Here is a 20,188-nt window from a genome sequence, read left to right on the forward strand (position 1 = left end):
ACACTGGGTTTGGAGAGTCGGGGAAAAACGCTTGGAGAAAGAAGAGACCTGACTGAGATGGGGGTGGGACCCAGAGGGAGGCAGTCAGGGAAGGCTTCTTGGAGGAGGAAGCATCTTGGTAGGGGCAGGGTGTCCCAGAGTACAGGGTCCAAGTCTGGGAAGTGGCCTGAGCAATGGTGTGCAGGCAGGAAGACCCCTGCTGGGCACAGAGACGCTGTCCCCTGACCTCTGGGCCCCTCCTTCCAGGGCTTCGGGGCTTGCTCGGTGGGGGGGCTCCCTGGGCATGTCCACTGGCAGCTGCTGCTTTGGTGGCATTGTTTTAATCCCCTTTGAAGCAAGGCACTGTCCCCACATAGCCAGTCACCAACCTCTTGCTTTTTCCATCAGGCCCTGTCCCAGAGGAAATGCCTTCATTTTCTTCTCTGTTACTAAGGACTCAGGCTCCCCCGCCCCCACTTTTGAGGGGCCCTGCACCTTCTCTTGTTTTTCCTACCCAACATCCTTTCCCCCTTCTGATAACCTGCACCTTGATTCTCCTTTGGGGGAACCATCCTCTTCTGCTCTCAGCCCTTGTAGATTAAGTGGGGCTGCCCAGCATCACTGTTTGGGTCAGGGATGGTCATGTAATCCAAACAGGACAAGTCTTGGGACCTTTAATGGTTGGATGGGGTCAATCTATTGCCAGTGGGTTAATAAACTAGTAAAACATAACTCTGAAGATGATGAGGTCATCTTTGGCACCACAAGGAAAGAGTCTATTTACATAAAAAACGAGCACAGAAAAAAAGTAGAGAAAAGGGACAGATAGATTCCTGGTGACATTGTTTGAGCACCTGGATCCAGCCATGCCTGAAGTATTCCCTGGAGTTTTCAGTTTGTGAACCAGTAATACCTTCCCTCTTTTTTGGCACAAGCCAGTTTGAGTTGATTTTTGTCACTTGCTACTAACAGTCTTGACTAAAGAAATACTTAACTTGATGAGCACATAAAATGAAACGACACATGAATAGTCTCCAACATCAAGTAAGTACCACACGATAAATGGAAGCTTTTGATACTCTAGCTGAACCTGCCTTCTCAAAGGGCAAATTTCCATAAACTTTAGTTCTATAGCAGTAGAATACGACTTTTTCTTTCTTTCCACCGCTCTGACCAAGCCGTCCTTTGTGAAATCTCTGCCCTCCTTGGATTTCTTAACCTCAGCTCTGCATCCTTCATAAATCTCCAGGTTTTCTCCCCTGCCCCACCTCTGAGCTGAGACAGGATAGGAGATTTCAGGATCTGGAGGGGGTGATATCTTCTCTGCGTTTTGTGTCCATACCCCAGGACAATCAGTACCAACTAGACCGGATCAAATGCAAAAGCTTCCCAAACTGGCTTTAAACGTCTCTCTTAAGGGCACCAGGTACTCAGGAAAGTCTACACTGCCATCTAGTGGACATCTGTAGCAATATCACATGGGATGGCGCTCTTGGCTTAGACTCCCTCTTGGGACAGTCATTGGACTGTGAAAGTATTTGGTCCAAACTCTTCACTCCTTAAGAACAAGTGAATTAAGGGTGAAGGCGAGAGTCTTGTCCCATGGGACAGCGTTATACTCTTCCCTAGAGGATTAGGCTCCTGCCCTGCTCCTGTCCTGAGTTACAATCACCGAGGCTTACGTTTCCTCTGCGTGTCCTGCCTGTCCAGGGGTGTGACCCAGCCCAAGGGTTTCCGGTGGGGAGGGCTGACGTGTGCGTGTGTGCGCGTGCATGTGCATGCGTGTGCATGTGTGCCAGGCTTGGGAGGATTGAGGGAGAGGACACCCAGAAGGCCTCTTCATGACTTGCTTGCTTTTAGCCTCCCAGAGGAAAGGATGTTTGTCACGGTGACAAACACAATAGCCTGTCAAAGGCTATTCATGTTCTTCATGTTCTCAGCCTCATAAATTGAGACATATCGCCACTTATTTGTTCCCTGATAGTGAAAGGCAGTTAAAGAAAGAAAAATCTCGGGCATTCCCTGGCAGTCCAGAGGTTAGGACTCCGCACTCTCACTGCTGGGGCCCCGGGGTTGATCCCTGGTCGGAGAAACAAGATCCTGCAAGCCCTGAGGTGCTGCCAGAGAAAAAAAAAAAAAGAAGAAAGAAAAATCTTCACCAAAAAAAAAAAAAAAAAAGAAGAAAGAAAAATCTTCCCCTCTGCTTCCTAGTAGTCTGTGCAGCTCCCCACCCTAGAGCCTGTTATCTAGGTATACCTGTGTTGACAGCCCCCAGGCTGGGCCAACAGAAGGGAGGAGCCCTCTGTGGACTCTCCCTGCCACGGTGAACACAGGGGACCAGAAAGCTGACCGCAGTGCCCATGTGGTCACATCCAGACCATGACCCTTCTGTCTCCACGCCTTCGTGGCCCGAGTCCTGGACACATCACAGTCCTTGTGCCTAGGTTGACACTGGCACCTCTGACTAAAACACGCAGACAAAGTGAGGGTCACCCTCCACCCCTGACACTTTGGGGGCTCAGCCTAGAGTCAAGGAAGAAAGAGACATTGACCAGGACACTGGAGCAGCTTTCCCAGCAGCTGCAGCCCCGTTTCCCACTCCCCAGCGCCCTTCCCCAGGTTTATCGCATCCCCAAGCCAAGGGAAGCTTCCAGAACAAGATGGTGCCAATCATCTCCCAGCAAAAGGAAGAGTTATTTACAATTCTTAAAATGTTTCTATTTTTTATTTCCTACACCTCGGGGCAAACTTCTGAGCGACTGTCATATTGCAATGCCCGAGAGTCAAGGGCACTGACCTCTGCTTGTTTAACCTACGTGAGAGGCGCTGCCCGTTAAGAGCCAGGTCCCTCCCCATCCAGATCACTCTGAAAGCCCAGCCACTCTGCACCCTGAGAAGCAGCTCCCCACAAGCCCCTCTCTCCTCCTTCTCCCTGCCGACTCCAAAGCACACCCTGGCTGGTCGCCACGTTGACTGAGGAGCCAGGCTCGGGGGCCCAGGAGAGGGAGAGGCCCCGGCGGAGCGGCCCCTGAGCCCCACCAAAGCTCCCGCCCGCAGCCTTCCTACCCACCTCAACCTCCTCCAAGGCGGCGGGGCTGCTCTAAAGAAGGCCCGTGCTTATGGCAACGGCCATCTGGTACCACCAAAGCCAACCCAGCTGGCTCTGCACGTGGCTTCACGTCACCCAGATGAGCAAACCCAGAGGGAACTCGAGACCCATGACCCTCGCATCCAGCCAGGCTGGCTCACTCACGTCCAAGGCCCCAGGGAACTTGACGATCGGCTCGGTCCAGTAGGTGATCTTCTGTCTGTAGTTGTTGCATTCCGGAACAACCATGCAGCCGAGGTTCCCCAACTCTGGGTAGAAAACCTTAAGGCCCCTATGGAGAGAGGGAGCTGGTTGGCCCATGTCAGGATCTTAGGGGAGCCCTGGGTGCGTAAGGCTTCAGTCTGACCTCTGTAGCCTAAGAGTTACTTGACCACTTGTGCCTCAGCTTCTCTACCTGTAAAATGGGGACACTAATAATACCTATTTGTAGGGTCGCTAAGAGGAGTAAAATGGCGATTCGTGTTTACAACAGAGCCTGGCAGGTTATCAGGGGTCAGAAAGTATTCATCACTGTCAGTGTTTACTTCTCAAAAAATATATACATCCAGAGGCAAACCTGGTCAGTGTCTTTAAAGTAGGACTGGGTGTGTAAGAACAATATATTCACATTGCTTTTCTGGAATGTTCTTATTACATAAAGAAAGGTTTAGCAAGTTAGCACAGGCTTCTTCATGGGCACAGACTTCTCTGGTCCCTAAATAATCAAGACCCTCTCCATACCTGCAAATCCCACCAGTAATTAAATAACCCACTTCTTTGGGTGATGCATTGCCCCTACCCTAGGCTCTCAATCTGCCATTCACTGTGCTTTCAAAATGCAAATATCTCTCATGGGGTAAAACATCTAGTCACTAAGTCTGTGGTGAGCATCCATTTATCTACTTTCTCCCTGGGAAGCTCTGAACTGCACAAGTGCCCTGAGAACTGGGCTTGCCGTGCAGGCTGATCCCACACCTTCACCAGGGTTAGACTTAAGGGCTCACTTGTATTTGAAACTCAGGGATGGAAGCCAGGCTTTCAAACAGATACAGGAAAAACATCTCTGTGTCAACTTTTTGTGTTTTTTTTTTGCTTGCCCTTCTTCCCTATCCTACTGTCACGTTTTATCACCAAGGCCTGGGGTCATTTGGTTGAGATGATTCACTCAGCCTTTCCAAAAGCCCAGCATGGCAGACCAGCTCCACGGTGGTCACCCGGAGCTGGCCACGTTTCCTGCTGGGGGTGATGCCTGAAGGGGACCCCTGAGAATGTCACTGGGGGAGTAGATCTGGAGGGGAGCTCCTGAGGTCAGGACCCGGGAGAAGTACAGGGATCACTTCCCGCTGGAGAGTCCCACACTCCCCCTCCCACCACCCCATCCCTTCCAGTGGATCCTGAGGTCCTGCCTTGGGCAGAGGTAGCCCAGGTCTGCAGACACAGGATACTTCCTCAGGCCGGCACCCCCAAGGCCAGGACTCAGGCCCCTTGAAGCGGGACTATTCACTGAAGCCAGTTTAACTCCTTGCAAGTTTACAGTAGCGCCTTTCCAATGGCATCGTTTTAATAGCTTCTAAAGAAGTTTTAGAGGATGGATTTTCATTTCTCATCACGGCAGCATTTTAAGGACTTTTTGGGTTGTTTCTGCCACAGTTCCCTGCCACTGCAGCTATTGAGATCCGAGGCTGAGAGAGGGGACCCTCTACTGGCAGAGAGATGGAGATTCAGCCCACAGCCCGGAACTGGGAGAGGCAAGGGGTGGGGAGGAGGGAAACTGAGGACCAGAGGGGGCCTTCCCCAGGGAACAAAAGTGTCTCCTCTTTTGATCCCAGTAGAACTGCTGCAAGTGTTAAAACAGTTAAGCAAAATCACCGAGTTGACATTTGGTGAGTGGGCCTAAAGCCCCAGAGAGTGCCTTCATAGGGCACATGCCAGGGGACCAGGAGTGACGTCTGTACCCCCACCCCAGGTCCCCGTCATACCCACGGAGCGCTGCCTGCCCAGGGATGGAAGCCCACATGTTGCCTGCAAGTCACATCCTTCAGATGAGACTGTAGCCCCAGCCAACAGCTGGACTGCAGCCTCCTGAGAGCCCGGGCCAGAGGTGCCCAGCTGGGCCACGCGCAGAGAAACCGAGGCGATAAATGTGTGCTGCTGCTAGGTTTGGGGTATTGTGCTGTAGGCAACAGAGAAGGGCTGCATAGTCTTGTCTGCACTTCCCTGGGACTGGATGGTCACAGAAGTCCCTTCAGCATTGTAAGAACCAGATCAGGTATGAAAAAAGCTCTGAATCCCACCTGCCCCAAAGCGAGGGAGACCAAAAGGCCCGTGGAGGGAAGGCAGCCTTCACAGAGGGGGCGTGACATCTGTGTCCGAACAGCTGAAGGACCCTCCAGAGGGACAGAGAGTAGATTTGTTCTATGCAGCGCCTGGGGGCAAAACTAGGAAGAATGGGGTGAAGTGAAAGAAAGGCAGCCCCGCCTTGACATAAAGGTGTTCCCTCTGAGGGGGAAGCTTTTCAGCACAGAAGAGAGGGCTTTGGGAGGCAGGTCCTGGTCCCTGGGAGAGACCACTGAGGCCACCAGTGCGGAGGCAGCAGGGAGAGGGGTGTTGAGTAGATTCACCCATTGGGTCCGGGTTGGACGACTACGGTTCTTTCACTTCTGAGACCGAGCCTGGGGTTCTGACTCTCCGAGTTTTTGTCAGTCTAGTCTGGCTTTCTCAGGAGTGGGTAAGGTATTATTCTGGGAGAACTCTTCTCTTAACAATGTTTCCCCACTGCTTGTCACAGCACAAAAAATTCCTCCCTTATAGATTAATATCTTTAGGTATTGAGTCCTAACTTCAAGAATTCCCTATTAGACTCTAACAATACCCGTGAGAGGAGGTGCTTTTCTGGGGGCAGTCTCTTGGTGGAGTCAGAAGCCTGAGTTGAGCAGGGCTCTTGGGGAGGGGGCTCCAGCATACTGATCTCTCCTCTGGGGTCTGATATGTCCTTGATGTGTTCTCATTCAGTGGTGATCTTTTACAAACAAAAGCTTCCCTTGTGCAATGATGATTTACAATCAAAAGCCATCGTCCTAGCATGCAGGCTTAGTGCTGTAAGTCCATGTTTCTCAAACTGGGGATCTGCTGGTGTCTTCTAAGAAGTCCTGAGAATGACTCCTGCAATGGACTGAAAAATCGTTATGTTGAAATCCCAGCCCCCAGTGAGATGGAATTAGGAAGTGGGGCCATTGGGAGGTGCTTAGGTCATGAGGGTGGAACCCTCATGAATGGGATTAGCACCCTTACAAAAGAGTCCCCAGAGAGCTCGCTCACCCCTTCCACTCTGTGGGAAACAGCAAGAAGATGGCCATCTATGAGTCAGGAAGCAGGTTCTCACCAGACACAGAATCTGCTGGTAACTCGATCTTGGACTTCTCAACCTCCAGAGTGCTGGGAAATAATTTTCTGTTCTTTATAAGCCACCCAGTCTGTGGCACTGTGTTAGAGCAGCCCAGATAGACTGATAGAGAGCTCCCCTTTACTTGAGATGATCTGGGCCCTGGATGAAGGTCAGCAGCTAAAGGTGGGTGGGGAAAGAGCATGAGTGTAGCCAGATGAGGGGGGTTGAATCCTAGCTCTGCCACTTGTCAGGTGTGTGAGAACTGTGGGCAAGTTATTTAATCTCTGGGGATTCCTCATCTTCAAAATGGAGACGATAACACCTACTTGGTGGGTTATGTTAACAATGAAATAAGTCAAAGATTTAAAATCACCAGCAGAACTCCTGGCATGTAGCAGGTGCCCCAGAGCTCCCGCATGTGCCACAGTACACAGGCCACCAGGGTGCGAGTGTGTGGATGTCTGCAGGGCCGAGCCTGGGGCAGCTGGGGTGCAAGCTGGTCTCCTCCAGTGAGCGTACACATGTGCTCACGTTCTACGTGTTCCACAGTGAACATACAGAGGCGCCCTGTATGGGGCTGTGATCATAGCCCGGCCTGGCCTTGCCCTGGGCCTGCTGTCATCCCCAGCTTGCGGGGTTTGACTTGCCTGCCAGAGGGAAAGGCCTGTCCGCCCCTGGGAAGGTCCCACTCAGCAGAGCACCCAGAGCATTGGTGCCCACATAGCAGGGGCAGCCGTTCCCTCCTGCCCCACACAAAACTGCACCCAGGACTGTTTCACCAGAGTTAAAAAATGTATTGATAGGAACAAAATCAGTGTCTATTTTTTGTGGGGGGGAATTCAACTATCTAACGTTTTGGTTTTTTTTTGTGGTACGCAGGCCTCTCACTGCTGTGGCCTCTCCCGTTGCGGAGCACAGGCTCCGGACGTGCAGGCTCAGCGGCCAGGGCTCACGGGCCCAGCCGCTCCGCGGCATGTGGGATCTTCCTGGACCGGGGCATGAACCCGTGTCCCCTGCATCGGCAGGCGGACTCTCAACCACTGTGCCACCAGGGAAGCCCTATCTAACTTTTTAAGTTAGATAAACTTAAAAAGGTTTTCTTTCTAAAAGTCATGTCTGTAAGAATTCAAATGTACTCAAGGAGACAGAGTAAGAAGTGAGAGTCCTTGACCCGCTCTGACCTCTGATGACCTCAGTGGGATGCCAGTGTCCTCGGCCACCAGGCTGGCAGAGGGTGTTGGCAGCAACGTGGCCTGGGCAGCCCTCAGGATGGCCCATGACTCCAGGACAATGAAGACTGGCTTTTCTGACCCACAGTGGGTGAGGAGAGAGCTGACCTCTGACGCAGAGGGGGAGAAGCTTGCACCGTTGGAAGGGACACAGCCAGCCTCCCACGCCCAGCCTCTTCTTTGAACGACGTCCAGTGGCCACACTCCTACCTGTCCTGACATTCCTGGGGCCTTGTTAGAGAAAAGCAAACAACTACCTCTCACAGGGAGGGTACCATCACACACCGTGTGTCAAATGCCACTTTTCTTTAAAATGCCACTTTTTTGGGGGGAAGGAGCCTTCAAGGCTGTAGGCAGGGATGGTCTCTCTTGGGCTCCCAGCCGGGAGGGTGAGGCCAGCTCCACAGGGCCCCTCCGGTGTGGAGGCCCCAAGGGGAGCCGGCCAGGTCCGTGTGCCCTCCCGATCCTGGACGGACGGCCCTCCGGAGCTGGCCCGGGGCCCGGCGGTCCGGGCCGCTGGACGGACGGCCCGGGCCTGTCTCAGAGTCCTTCCCTGGGTGTTGTCCTCCAGCCAGGTGGCCCCAGGGCTGACTCATGCTCTGCCTGTCCACAGAGGCCGCCTTGTGAGGCAGTGGCCCTCGGTTCCTGGAGCCCTCCTCCCTCTGCCCTCTGGGGTAGGGGGGCCTCCCAGCCTTACTTGCAGAGGACAGCGTCGTTGTCAGTCAGGGCCTCGTACACGCACGGGTCCTTGTCCCCCTCGTCTCCGGTGGCCACCATCGTGAGGCCCAGGAGCAGGGCTGCCACGGCCAGCCTCATGGTCCAGCTCTTGGGCACCTGGAATGGAAGGAGCCCGTAGTGCTGCTGGCCCTCTGCAGGGGGCGCCCTTCCCACCCTGCAGCCCCCAACCCCGGGGACCCACCTGGTGGGACAGAGCCCTCTGCTCAGCAGGGAGAAAGGTGGGCGCAGCCTGGGCTCCGGCAGCTAATCCGCCACCAGACACAAGTACCTTGGGCGGCCCTGGGCCTCCTCCCAGCTGGACTCAACTGACAGTCGTGGCCGAGGCCCCGCCTCCATGAGAGCAGGGCCGTGCCGTCACTGTGTCCTGCTGCCAGGGCACAGAGCAGGCTGCAGAGCAGGAGGGTTTATACAAACCTCCTGCGAGGCCCTCGTCCTGCACACACACACACACACACACACACACACCCAAGTTGCCCCGTGCGCGGTCAGTTGGCTGAGGGCCAGCCCGCTCCTTTGGCTTTAAGGCAAACCCTGGGAGGCTGGTGACCCCCGGCTTCGGCTTCTGGGGGTGCTGATGAGGGCCCCAACTTGCTGGGTTTTCTAGGAGCAGGAGTGAGACTGGGCTGTGCGCCTTGCACAGCTCTGCTTCTCCCGCCCACAGCTCCTCTGCCGCCTGTCTTGACAACCTTGGGACTGTCGGACGGTGGCCGTGGTTGGACGCGGTGACCCTGTGTAGGAAGGGCTGCTGCACGAGGGGTAGGGCCGCTGGGCCCCGGGCCAGCTCCGGAGGGCCAGCTGAGGACAGAAGGGCGCGTCCCGCTACAGCTTGCCACGGTGCTGAACTCAGCACTCTCCCAAAATAATAGTCCCTGGAGAAGAAGGCCAGCAGGGCTGCTCGGGAAGGGGACCGCGTGCACAGCGCCGTGCTGGGAGGAGGGGGTGCACCCCGAACCAGTTGGCTGGGACCGCAGGGCGGCCTGCGTTCCCTAGGGAACAGGCCAGCAGGAGGCAGGAGTGTGTGGAGCTCTGACTGGATCCAGAGCCGGTGGGAGTGGGCGCGATGGGGGGAGATCAAAGACAGTTCTCCCACCTTGGGGGGATGGATTGGGGGGGACCGAGGACTCCTGGGTTCTGCTCTGAGCTCCTCCACAGGGCTGGAGGGCCCCATGCCTCTCTAGAACACACCACATTCATCCTTCAAAAACAAGTGATCCCGTTGCCCTTGTGCTTGGCTAAGGAAGATGAGATCGTAGCTCTGCAGCCTACGCAGATCGATCTTTATAGAAACTGTTTTCAGCTGAGTTTGCTTTCCGCTTGAATTCCTGCTTCCAGGATCCCAACTTCCAGCAAAAAGCCTTTCCTTGAGGTTACAAATGAAACACATTTCTCAATAATCAGACTCCCTGAAGTATGACTAGGGCTCCCCCATAGATCCTTCCCAAGATCTCCCCTACTGGAGAGTGTCTCCTAGCAGCCTCCCCACAAGACGGTTGTGAAAATAAAATGAAATGAATTATGTAAGGCACTTAGTAAGGTGCCTGGCACATAGAGAATGCTCAATCATTAAAGGATAGCGTAAATATTCTTCCACAGATCCATCCATCCCTTCATTCATTCCCACACAATCCATCTCACCAGCAGGTAGGAGCACCTCCTATGTGCTGAGCCCTGTGCTGGTCCCTGGGCATGGGCTGACCATGGTCCCTGTCCTCATGGAGCTCACAGGACAGCCAGAGCCAGAGGATGACGGTGCCAGAATGGTCATCCAAGGCCAAGAGACTCCTGTCTTCAAAGTGGCAGCCACTAGAGATGCCAGGGCTTTCGTGGGTGCCAACAGCTCTTAGCCCCAGTGACGAATGGCTGTTGGGGGGTGGGGGCCAGTCCACGGTGCAGGCTTGTTCCTGTGGAGCCCACTCACGTCAGCAATTCCTCCCTACTCAGTGAGCACCAGGCTGTTAGTACTGAATCCTCATGAAGATGATTTTCTGAGGTAGGTACTATTATGATCCCATTTTACAGAGGGGAAGACTGAGGCACAGAGAGGTTAGCTGACCTGGGTCACATGGGTAGTAACTGGCCGACCTGGGATTTGAACCCTCACTGGCTGACTCCATGCTCCTTAACCATTTTGCTCTACTGCCCCCTCTTGCAGCTCCACTGTGCCTCCACTTACTCCCCCTCTATGCCCTTTGTTCTTGGAATAAAGCCCCGAATCCTCCAGGTGTCCCACAATGCCCTGCAAGATCTGGCTCTTCCTGCCTCTCTAGCCACGTCTCTCTACTCTCCGCCTGTGCTCAAACTATTTCCTGCCCCAGGGCCTTCCTATGCTCCGCCCTCACTTCCCAGTCCATCCTGGGGGATCCCGGAGGGTCGTTTCTTCAGAGAAACTTGCTCTGACACCGAGACTCCGTTAGATTCCCGTTATGCAGAATCAGAGCAATTTACTCCTTTTCTTATTGTTCTTATATGTTTGTAAAATAGTTTTGTAGTTATTTACTTAGTGATTTGCTTATAGTCTCCCCATCCCCCAGCCTACAAGCTTCTCAGAGGCAGTACTAGTCTGTGTCTAGCTTTCCCTGGTGGGCCTAGATGCTAAATAAATTCTTGTTTGAATGCCTGACAAACTTGCCACTTCTGCTTCTGATCGTCCTTATTTCACTTAATAGCTCCTAACTCTATAAATATCAGAAGGAAGCTAACCACTCAGGTTGGCCTCGGGCCCTGGATCCCTTTTGCTTATTTATCTGACTTTCTTTGGCTTGTTTTTGTACGGAGAGATCTGACAGAATGCAGCGGTTCTTGGTGTTTTTGAATCTGATCCTTTCCTTGGGGAGTTACAGGACTTGGCTTTGAACTCAGAGTCTAAGATTGGAGAGCCACATTCAAGCCTGGGGAGCACAGCTCCCTATTTCCATCACCAGCCCGTTTTGCTCAATTGCTTCACTCTAGAGGCACCATCTCCCGACCCCTCGGTGCCCATCCCTGAAGCTGCCTTCTCTTCCTTCAGGCACCTGGGCTGAGACCACCTCCCAACACCATCAATAAGGCCAAATCGGTTGGCTTCCTGAGATGTCCTAGTCCTTCCAGACACCTGGATCTACTGGACCAGTGCTCCTGGAACACTCTACGCCCCTCCCATCCCTCCAGGCCTCCTGTGCCTGACACCCCCCCCCCCCTCTCTGCCCAAATGTCACCTCCTTTCTCTACCCAGACGCAGACTCTCATGCTTTCCCTCTCTCCTCAACCTTTCCATTTATGCCTTCAGGAATAGCTGTACTGCAGGGACCAAATTCCCCCTCATTCTTTTCTTTCAATCCTCATTAAAAAAAAATTTGAAATATAATTCACATACCATAAAATTCACTCCTTTAATGTGTACAATTCAGTGGGTTTTAGTATAAAAATTACTAAAGGATGTGCGACCATCAGCACTAATTCCAGAACATTTTCATCACCCCAAAGGAGCCCAAATAACTCATTAGCAGTTGCTGCCCATTCCTTCCTCCCCCAGAGCCTGGGAACCACTAAATCTTTCTATCTTTGTAGATGTGCTTATTCTGGACATTTCATATAGATGGAATTATACTATATGTGTTCTTTTGTGACTGGCTTCTTTCACTTTAGCATAGTGTTTTTAAGGTCCATCATGTTGTATCATGTATCAGTACTTCATTCCTTTTTATGGCTGAATAATCTTCCACTGTATGGATATACCACATTTTATTTATCCACTCAGTTGATAGACATTTGGGTTGTTTCCACTTTTTGGCTATTACTAGTGATGCCTTTAAAAACGTTTGTGTACATTTTGCTTTGTTTTGCTTGTGAACCTATATTTTCAATTCTCTTGGGTTATGCCTAGGAGTAGAATTGTTGGGTCATATGATAATTCCATGTTTAACAGTTTGAGGAACTGCCAGTCTGTTTTCCAAAGTGTTGGTTACATTTTACATTCCTACCAGCAGTGAGGGTTCTAATTTCTCCACATCCTCAGTAGTGCTTATTGTTTCTTTTTTAATTATAGCTAGCCTAGTGAGCATGAAGTGGTATTTTATGTCATTTTGATTTGCATTTTAATAATGATTAATGATGTGGAACATCTTTTCATGAACTTTTGGCTATTTGTATATCTTCTTTAGAGAAATATCCATTCAAATCCTTTGCCCATTTAAAAAATTGATTGTCTTCTTATTGTGTAATATGCGTTCTTTATATATTCTGGATGTTAGACACTGATAAAAGTGTTTTGATATTTATAGCAAACACCTTTTAACCACCCCTGAGTTTATGTTAATGAGGCGACTTTTGGAAAGCACCTAAGCTGGTTGCCAGGGGAACCAAACACGTGATTGGAGGGTTAGAACTTTCAGTTCCTCCCACCCCCTCACCTCCACGGAGGAGAGAGGGGCTGGAGATTGAATCAATCACCAGTGGCCAATAATTTAATCGATCATATCTATATTATGAAACTTCTATGAAAACCCAAAAGGATGGGATTCAGAGAGCTTCTAGGTTGGTAAACTTGTGGAGATTTGGGGAAAGTGGCACACTCGGAGAGCATGGAACCTCCACGCCCCTTCCTGCATACCTCACACTACACATCTCTTGTATCTGAGGCTGTTCCTGAGTTATATCCTTTTGTGATAAACTTGTAATCTAGTAAGTAAAATGTTTCTCTGAGTTTTGTGAGCCGCCCTAGCAAATTAATTAAACCCAAGAAGGGGTCGTTGGAACCTCTAACCTATACCCTGTAGGTCAGAAGCTCAGGTGACAACCTGGATTTTGATTGGCACCAGAAGTTGGGGCGAAGTCTTGTAGAACTGAGCCTTTAACCTGTGAGAGCTGATGCTATCTTCAGGTAAGTAGCGTCAGAATTGAGTTGAACTGTAGGATACCCAGATGGTGTCAGAGAATTGCTTGGTGTGGGGGAAAAACTCACACATTAGAACTGGTGTCAGAACTGTGGACCCTCATTGGATATTTGATTTGTAAATATTTTCTCCCATTCTGTGGATTGTCTTTTTCTTTTCTTTATAGTGTACTTTGATACACAAAGTTTTTAAATTTGATGAAGTCCAATTTATCTATTTTTTCTTTTGTTCTCTATGCTTTTGGGGTCATATGCAACAAATCGTTGCCAAAGCCAGTGTTATGAAACTTAACTCCTATGTTTTCTTCTAGGAGTTTTACAGTCTTGGCTCTTACATTTACATCGTTGATCCATTGACTTATTTTTTGCATCTGGTGTTAGGTAAAGTTCCAATTCATTCTTTTGCATGTAGCTATCCAGTTGTTCCAACACCGTTTGCCAAAACGACTTTGCTTTCCCCATTGAAACCCCTTTACCTCCACCTCCTGCCATAACCAGAGCCTCCCTGTCCCCTTGAGAAGCTGCTTCTCCATGTATCTCAGGTTTGGGAGGTAAGGTCAATGAGCACCCCCACTCCCCTTTGGTGCTTCTAGATCATGATCTCTCAGCCTTCTTGTCAAAATCTAAACTTCATGGGGCTTATTCCATCTGAAATACTTCTAATCAGTGTCATCTGCCTTCCTACCGCTCTTTGTTCACTGAAGACATTGCTACTTGGCATGGGGACTTTGTTTCCTGCTCCAAGTCTTGCTATCGACCCTGGGTGACATCTATATCTATGGGTCACCTCTTCCAACACCTCCAGACTCTCTTCCCATGGCAACTTCTTAGACGCTGTCATCACTGAAACCGTTCCATGCCGAAAATCTTAAATTCAAGCAGCCATTCTGATGACAAGCTCTTCTCCTTCCTAGTCACTCATTTTGTTACTCCCACTGCATCTAGTCTTCCATCTCATTCCGAACTTCAATCTTTTAACCACTCTCCTTTCTCCTTATCTATGTTGGTGCCTGGGCCCTGGGAACGTTCATTTCTACTATTCACTTGCCAACATCTATATTGCTACCTCCTTACCCTCACGTTGTGGCTGTTGAGTGTAACTCCAATTTTGGACCAGTCCAAGGGTCTACCTGCTCCACTGTGCACCCTTGCTGCTCCCCACTCCCACTTATCTTACACCTTCTACAGAGCCTGGTGCAAAGGGATGAGGAAAAACACTGTGCTAAGTGAAAGAAGCCAGTCACAAAAGACTACATGTTGCATGGTTCCATTTATATGAAATATCCAGAGTAGGGAAATATATAGGGAGAGAAAGTTGATTAGCTTAAATCTGGGGGTGGGTGGAAAGGGTATGAAGTGTCTTTTGGAGGTGATGAAAGTGTTCTAAAGTGGACTGTGGTGATGGCTGCACACATCTGTAAATACACTAAAAACTGTTGAATTATACACTTTAAAAACCATTAAATTATACACATTTAACTTATACATACATACAATTTGATGAATTGTGTAGTATGTGTAACATGTCTCAATAAAGCTGTTTAAAAAAAATCCAAGGGGGACTTCCCTGGGGGTCCAGTGGTAAAGAATCCACCTTACAATGCAGGGGATGTGGGTTCGATCCCTGGTCAGGGAACTAAGGTCCCACATGCTGTGGGGCAACTAAGCCCACATGCCTAAACTACTGAGCTCACGCACCTCAGTGAGAGAGCCCACATGTCACAAACTACAGAGTCCACGTGCTCTCACCCTGTGTGCCACAACTACAGAGCCCACATGCCCTGGAGTCTGCGTGCCACAACTAGAGAAGAGAAAACCTGCACGCTGCAACTAGAGAGAAGCCCGCGTGCCACAAAGAAAGATCCTACATGCCTCAATGAAGATCCCACGTACCACAACTAAGACCCAACGCAACCAAAAATAAAATAGTAAATAAATAAATGTTTAAAAAGAAAAATTCAGGGACTTTCCTGGTGGTCCAGTGGATAAGACTCCACACTTGCAATGCAGGGGGCCTGGGTTTGATCTCTGGTCAGGAAACTAGATCCTGCATACATGCTGCAACTAAGAAGTACGAAGGCCACAACGAAGAAGTCTGTGTGCTGCAACTAAAGATTCTGCATGTCTCAGCGAAGATCCTGCATGCCACAACTAAGACCTGGAGCAGCCAAAACAAACAAACAAACAAAAACCTAACTAAATAAAAACAATCCAGGTAACATATGCAAAATGATGGACTAGGAAGTAAAGCTGTCACTGTGTGCAGATGACATGATACTATATAGAGAGAATCCTAAAGATGCTACCAGAAAACCACTAGAGCTAATCAATGAATTTGGTAAAGTTGCAGGATACAAAATTAATGCACAGAAATCTCTTGCATTCCTATACACTAATGATGAAAAATCTGAAGGAGAAATTAAGGAAACACTCTCATTTACTTACAACTGCAACAAAAAGAATAAAATACCTAGGAATAAACCTACCTAGGGAGACAAAAGACTTGTATGCAGAAACTATAAGACACTAATGAAAGAAATTAAAGATGATATAAACAGATGGAGAGATATACCATGTTCCTAGATTGGAAGAATCAATATTGTGAAAATGACTATACTACTCCAAGCAATATACAGATTCAACACAATTCCTATCAAATTACCAATGGCATTTTTCACAGAACTGGAATAAAAAAACTTTTAAATTTGTATGGAAACACCAAATACCCTGAATAGCCAAAGCAATCTTGAGAAAGAAAAACGGGGCTGGAGGAATCAGGCTCCCTGACCTCAGACTATATTACAAAGCTACAGTCATCAAAACAGTATGGTGCTGGCACAAAAACAGAAATATAGGTCAGTGGAACAGGATAGAAAGCCGAGAAGTAAACCCATGCACCTATGGTCAATTAATCTACAACAAAGGAGGCAAGAATATATAATGGAGAAAAGACAGTCTCTTCAATAAGTGGTGCTGGGAAAACTGGACAGCTATACGTAAAAGAATGAAATTAGAATTCTCTAACACCATACACAAAAATAAACTCAAAATGGATTAAAGACCTAAAAATAAAACCAGATACTGTAAAACTCCTAGAGGAAAGCATAGGCAAAACACTCTGACATAAATCACAGCAATATCTTTTTGGATCTGTCTCCTAGAGTAATGGAAATAAAAACAAAAATTAAAAAATGGGGCTTAATTAAAATTAAAAGCTTTTGCACAGCAAAGGAAACCATAAACAAAGCAAAGAGATAACCTACAGAAAGAGAGAAAATATTTGCAAATGATGCGACCGACAGGGGATTAATCTCCAAAATATACAAACAGCTCATACAGTTCAATATCAAAAAAAGCAAACAACCCAATCAAAAAATGGGCAGAAGATCTAAACAGACATTTCTCCAATGAAGACATACAGTTGGACACAAAACATATGAAAAGGTGCTCAACATTGTTAATTATTAGAGGAATGCAAATCAAAACTACAATGAGGTATTACCTCACACTGGTCAAATGGCCATCATCAAAATATCTACAAATAATAAATGCTAGGGAGGGTGTGTAGAAAAAGGAACCCTCCTACACTCTTGGTGGGAATGTAAATTGGTACAGCCACTATGGAGAATAGTATGGAGGTTCCTTAAAAAACTAAAAATAGAACTACCATATGATCCCACAATCCCACTCCTGAGCATATATCTGGAGAAAAACATAATTTGAAAATATACATGCACCCCAATGTTCATTGCAGCACTATTGACAATTGCCAAGATGTGGAAGCAACCTAAGTGTCCATCAACAGATGAATGGATAAAGAAGATGTGGTATATATACACAATGGAATATTACTTAGCCATTAAAAAGAATGAAATAATGCCATTTACAGCAACATGGATGGACCTAGAGATTAACATACTAAGTGAAGTAAGCCAGATAAAGACAAATATCATATGATATCACCTATATGTGGAATCTAAAAAAATGATACAAATGAATTTATTTATAAAACAGAAATAGACTCACAGACATAGAAAACAAACTTATGGTTACCAAAGGGGATGGAGGGGGATAAATTAGTAGTTTGGAAAAAAAAAAAAAAGAAAGAAAGAAAAGAAAAAGCTACTTTCAAAGTAGTAGAAAATTTCATGACGTGTTCACTTGCCTTTGCCCCACCCCCTCTTTGGCATAGTTCAGTCTGGCTTTGGAGGAGACTGCAACCCAGTTACAAGTTTTCTCCCTCAAATCAGAGGGAGCAGAGCAGACCTTATTGCAGTATTCTAACCTATCAAGGAATTGTCTGAAGGACTAGCTTCTGTTTTGCCTAACTCAGATCTCAGAGGGGATAAGGAGTGGGCATTGTTCACAAAAGCTGCAGGGAAACTACAGATCCACAGACACCTGGGGCAAGAGATTATGGGTGAGTACACATAAAAGGCAATCTAAGGCCCCAAGCAGAAGCTAGGATGAGACTCTTGGGGAAATTAAGACATTCAAAAACAGCTGTATATGTGGGGGAATTGAAAAAGCCACATGCAGGTCCAGGCAAGACACATGCTCAGAAAAGACCTGAGAAGACCTTAAGTTTTCATCTTGGGCTGATCCCTAGACCTAGAGCATACCCAGCTAATCAGTGAGGACTTCTCTGGCACATAGGCACTCTTAAAAGACTGGGAGAGGTGCTTGTTTCATTTAAATGCCCGGTTTTCAACAACAACAACAAAAGAAATCACAAGGTACAGGAAAACAAAGCCCATTCAAAGGAATAAAGTAGGTTGACACAAACTGTTGCTGAGGAAGGTCATACATCAGACATATTAGACAAAGAGTTTAAAATAACTGTCTTAAATACACTCAAAGAGCTAAAGGAAAATATGGACAAAGAATTACAGAAAATCAGGACAATAATATATGAACAAAATATCAGCAAAAATATAAAAAATTATAAACTGGAACAAAACAAATTCTGGAGCTGAAAAATAACTGAAATTATCAATTTACTAGAGGGGTTTGGTAGCATTTTTGAGCAGGGAGAAAAAAATCAGTGAATTTGAAAATAGGAAAATAGAAATTATTGAGTCTGAATAGCAGGAAGAAAAAAGAATGAAGAAATGTAAACAGAGCATAAGAACTGTGGGACACTATCAAACAGACCAATGTATGCATGATGAGAGTCCCAGGAGAAAGAGGGAGAAGGGCCAGAGAGATTGTTTGAAGAAATAATGGCCAAAAACTTCCTAAATTCAATGAAGTCCATTAATCTACAAATACAAGAAGCTCAAAAAACTTCAAGCAGGATAAACTAAGAGAGACCCATACCAAGATGCATAACCAAACTGTTGAAAGACAAAAATAGGATTTTGAAAGCAGCAAAAGAGAAGGGACTTGTCATGTGCAAGCGATCCTCAATAAGATTATCAACTGATTTCTCAGCAGAAACCTTGGAGGCCAGAAGGCATTGGGATGTTATATTTAAGATATTTAAAGAAAAAACTGTCAACTGAGATTTCTATATCCAGCAAAACTGTCCTTTAAAATGAGAGAGAAATTAAGACATTCTTAGATAAACAAAAACTGAGGAAATCCATTACCTCTAGAGTTTCCCTGCAAGAAGTGGTTAACAAGAGTCCTTCAGGTTGAAATGAAAGGACAATAGACAGAAGACGAAGATATAAAGATCTCAAGTAGAGGTAAATACATGGGCAAACATAAAAGCCAGTATTATTACAATTTTTCTTTGTAATTCCACTTTTTAAAAGTATAGGATTTAAAAGAAAAATACACAAAAGTAATTATAGATATATGTTAGTGAACAGACATATAAAGATGTAATTAGTGACATCAATAACACAAAGTGGGGGGTATAGTTACCCAGGAGTAGAGTTTTTGTATGTGATTGAAGTTAATTTGGTATTCATTCAAATTAGATTGTTATAACTTTAGGACATTATATATAATTCCCATGGTAACCACAAAATATATGTATAGGATATACACAAAAGGAAATGAGAAGGAAATAAAAACATGTCACTACAAACTCTTCCCAAAAATTAAGGTGGAGGGAGCACTTCCTAAGTCATTCTATGAGGTCAGCATTATCCTGATACCAAAACCAAAGACACTTTAAGAAAGGAGAACTATGGACCAATATTCTTTATGAATACTGATGTAAAAATCCTAGCAAATTGCATTCAGAAGCATATTAAAAGCATTATACAACATAAACAAGTGAGATTTATTTCTGGAATGCAAGAATGGTTCAACATACAAACATCAATCAATGTACTACCACAATCAGTCACTGTAATCGTGTTTATTCTGTTAATATCACATTAACAGAATAAAGGGAAAAGCTACATGATTATCTCAATTGATGCAGAAAAAGGATTTGATAAAATTCAACACCTTTTTTTGATAAAAACACTCAACAAACTAGGAAGAGAAGGAAACATCCTCATTCAATATGATAAAGGCCATATATGAAATACCCATAGCTAACATCATACTCAATGGTGAAAGACTAAAAAATTTTCCCTGAAGATCAGGAACAAAACAAATATATTGGGCTTCCCCAGTGGCGCAGTGGTTAAGAATCTGCCTGCCAATGCAGGGGACACAGGTTTGAGCCCTGGTCCGGGAAGATCCCACATGCCGCGGAGCAACAAAGGCGTGAGCCACAACTACTGAGCCCGTGTGCCACAACTACTGAAGCCTGCTTGCCTAGATCCTGTGCTCCGCAACAAGAGAAGCCACCACAATGAGAAGCCCACACACTGCAACGAAGAGTAGCCCCCGCTCGCCACAGCTAGAGAAAGCCCACGTGCAGCAACAAAGATCCAACGCAGCCAAAAAAGATATAAATATTAAACAAACAAAAACAAATGTATTATCTTGCCAGG

At 47.2% G+C, this 20,188-nt stretch overlaps 1 protein-coding gene across 3 annotated transcripts in view; it reads right to left on the reverse strand.

The window, feature by feature from the left end:
* Positions 1–20,188, reverse strand: part of PEBP4 (phosphatidylethanolamine binding protein 4) — a 253,860-nt gene that overhangs the window by 201,065 nt on the left and 32,607 nt on the right. For all 3 annotated transcript variants that reach the window (XM_024747687.1, XM_024747686.1, XM_024747688.1), the window contains exons 2-3: positions 8,379–8,515; positions 3,233–3,359 (exon numbers count right to left, since the gene is read on the reverse strand). In XM_024747687.1, coding sequence (XP_024603455.1) covers positions 3,233–3,359; positions 8,379–8,497 — 246 coding nt within the window. In that variant the 5' untranslated portion in view covers positions 8,498–8,515. The remainder of the gene's footprint in view (positions 1–3,232; positions 3,360–8,378; positions 8,516–20,188) is intronic.

Source organism: Neophocaena asiaeorientalis, unplaced genomic scaffold (assembly GCF_003031525.2).
Source record: "Neophocaena asiaeorientalis asiaeorientalis breed wild unplaced genomic scaffold, Neophocaena_asiaeorientalis_V1.1 scaffold429, whole genome shotgun sequence".
Taxonomy (NCBI): domain Eukaryota; kingdom Metazoa; phylum Chordata; class Mammalia; order Artiodactyla; family Phocoenidae; genus Neophocaena; species Neophocaena asiaeorientalis.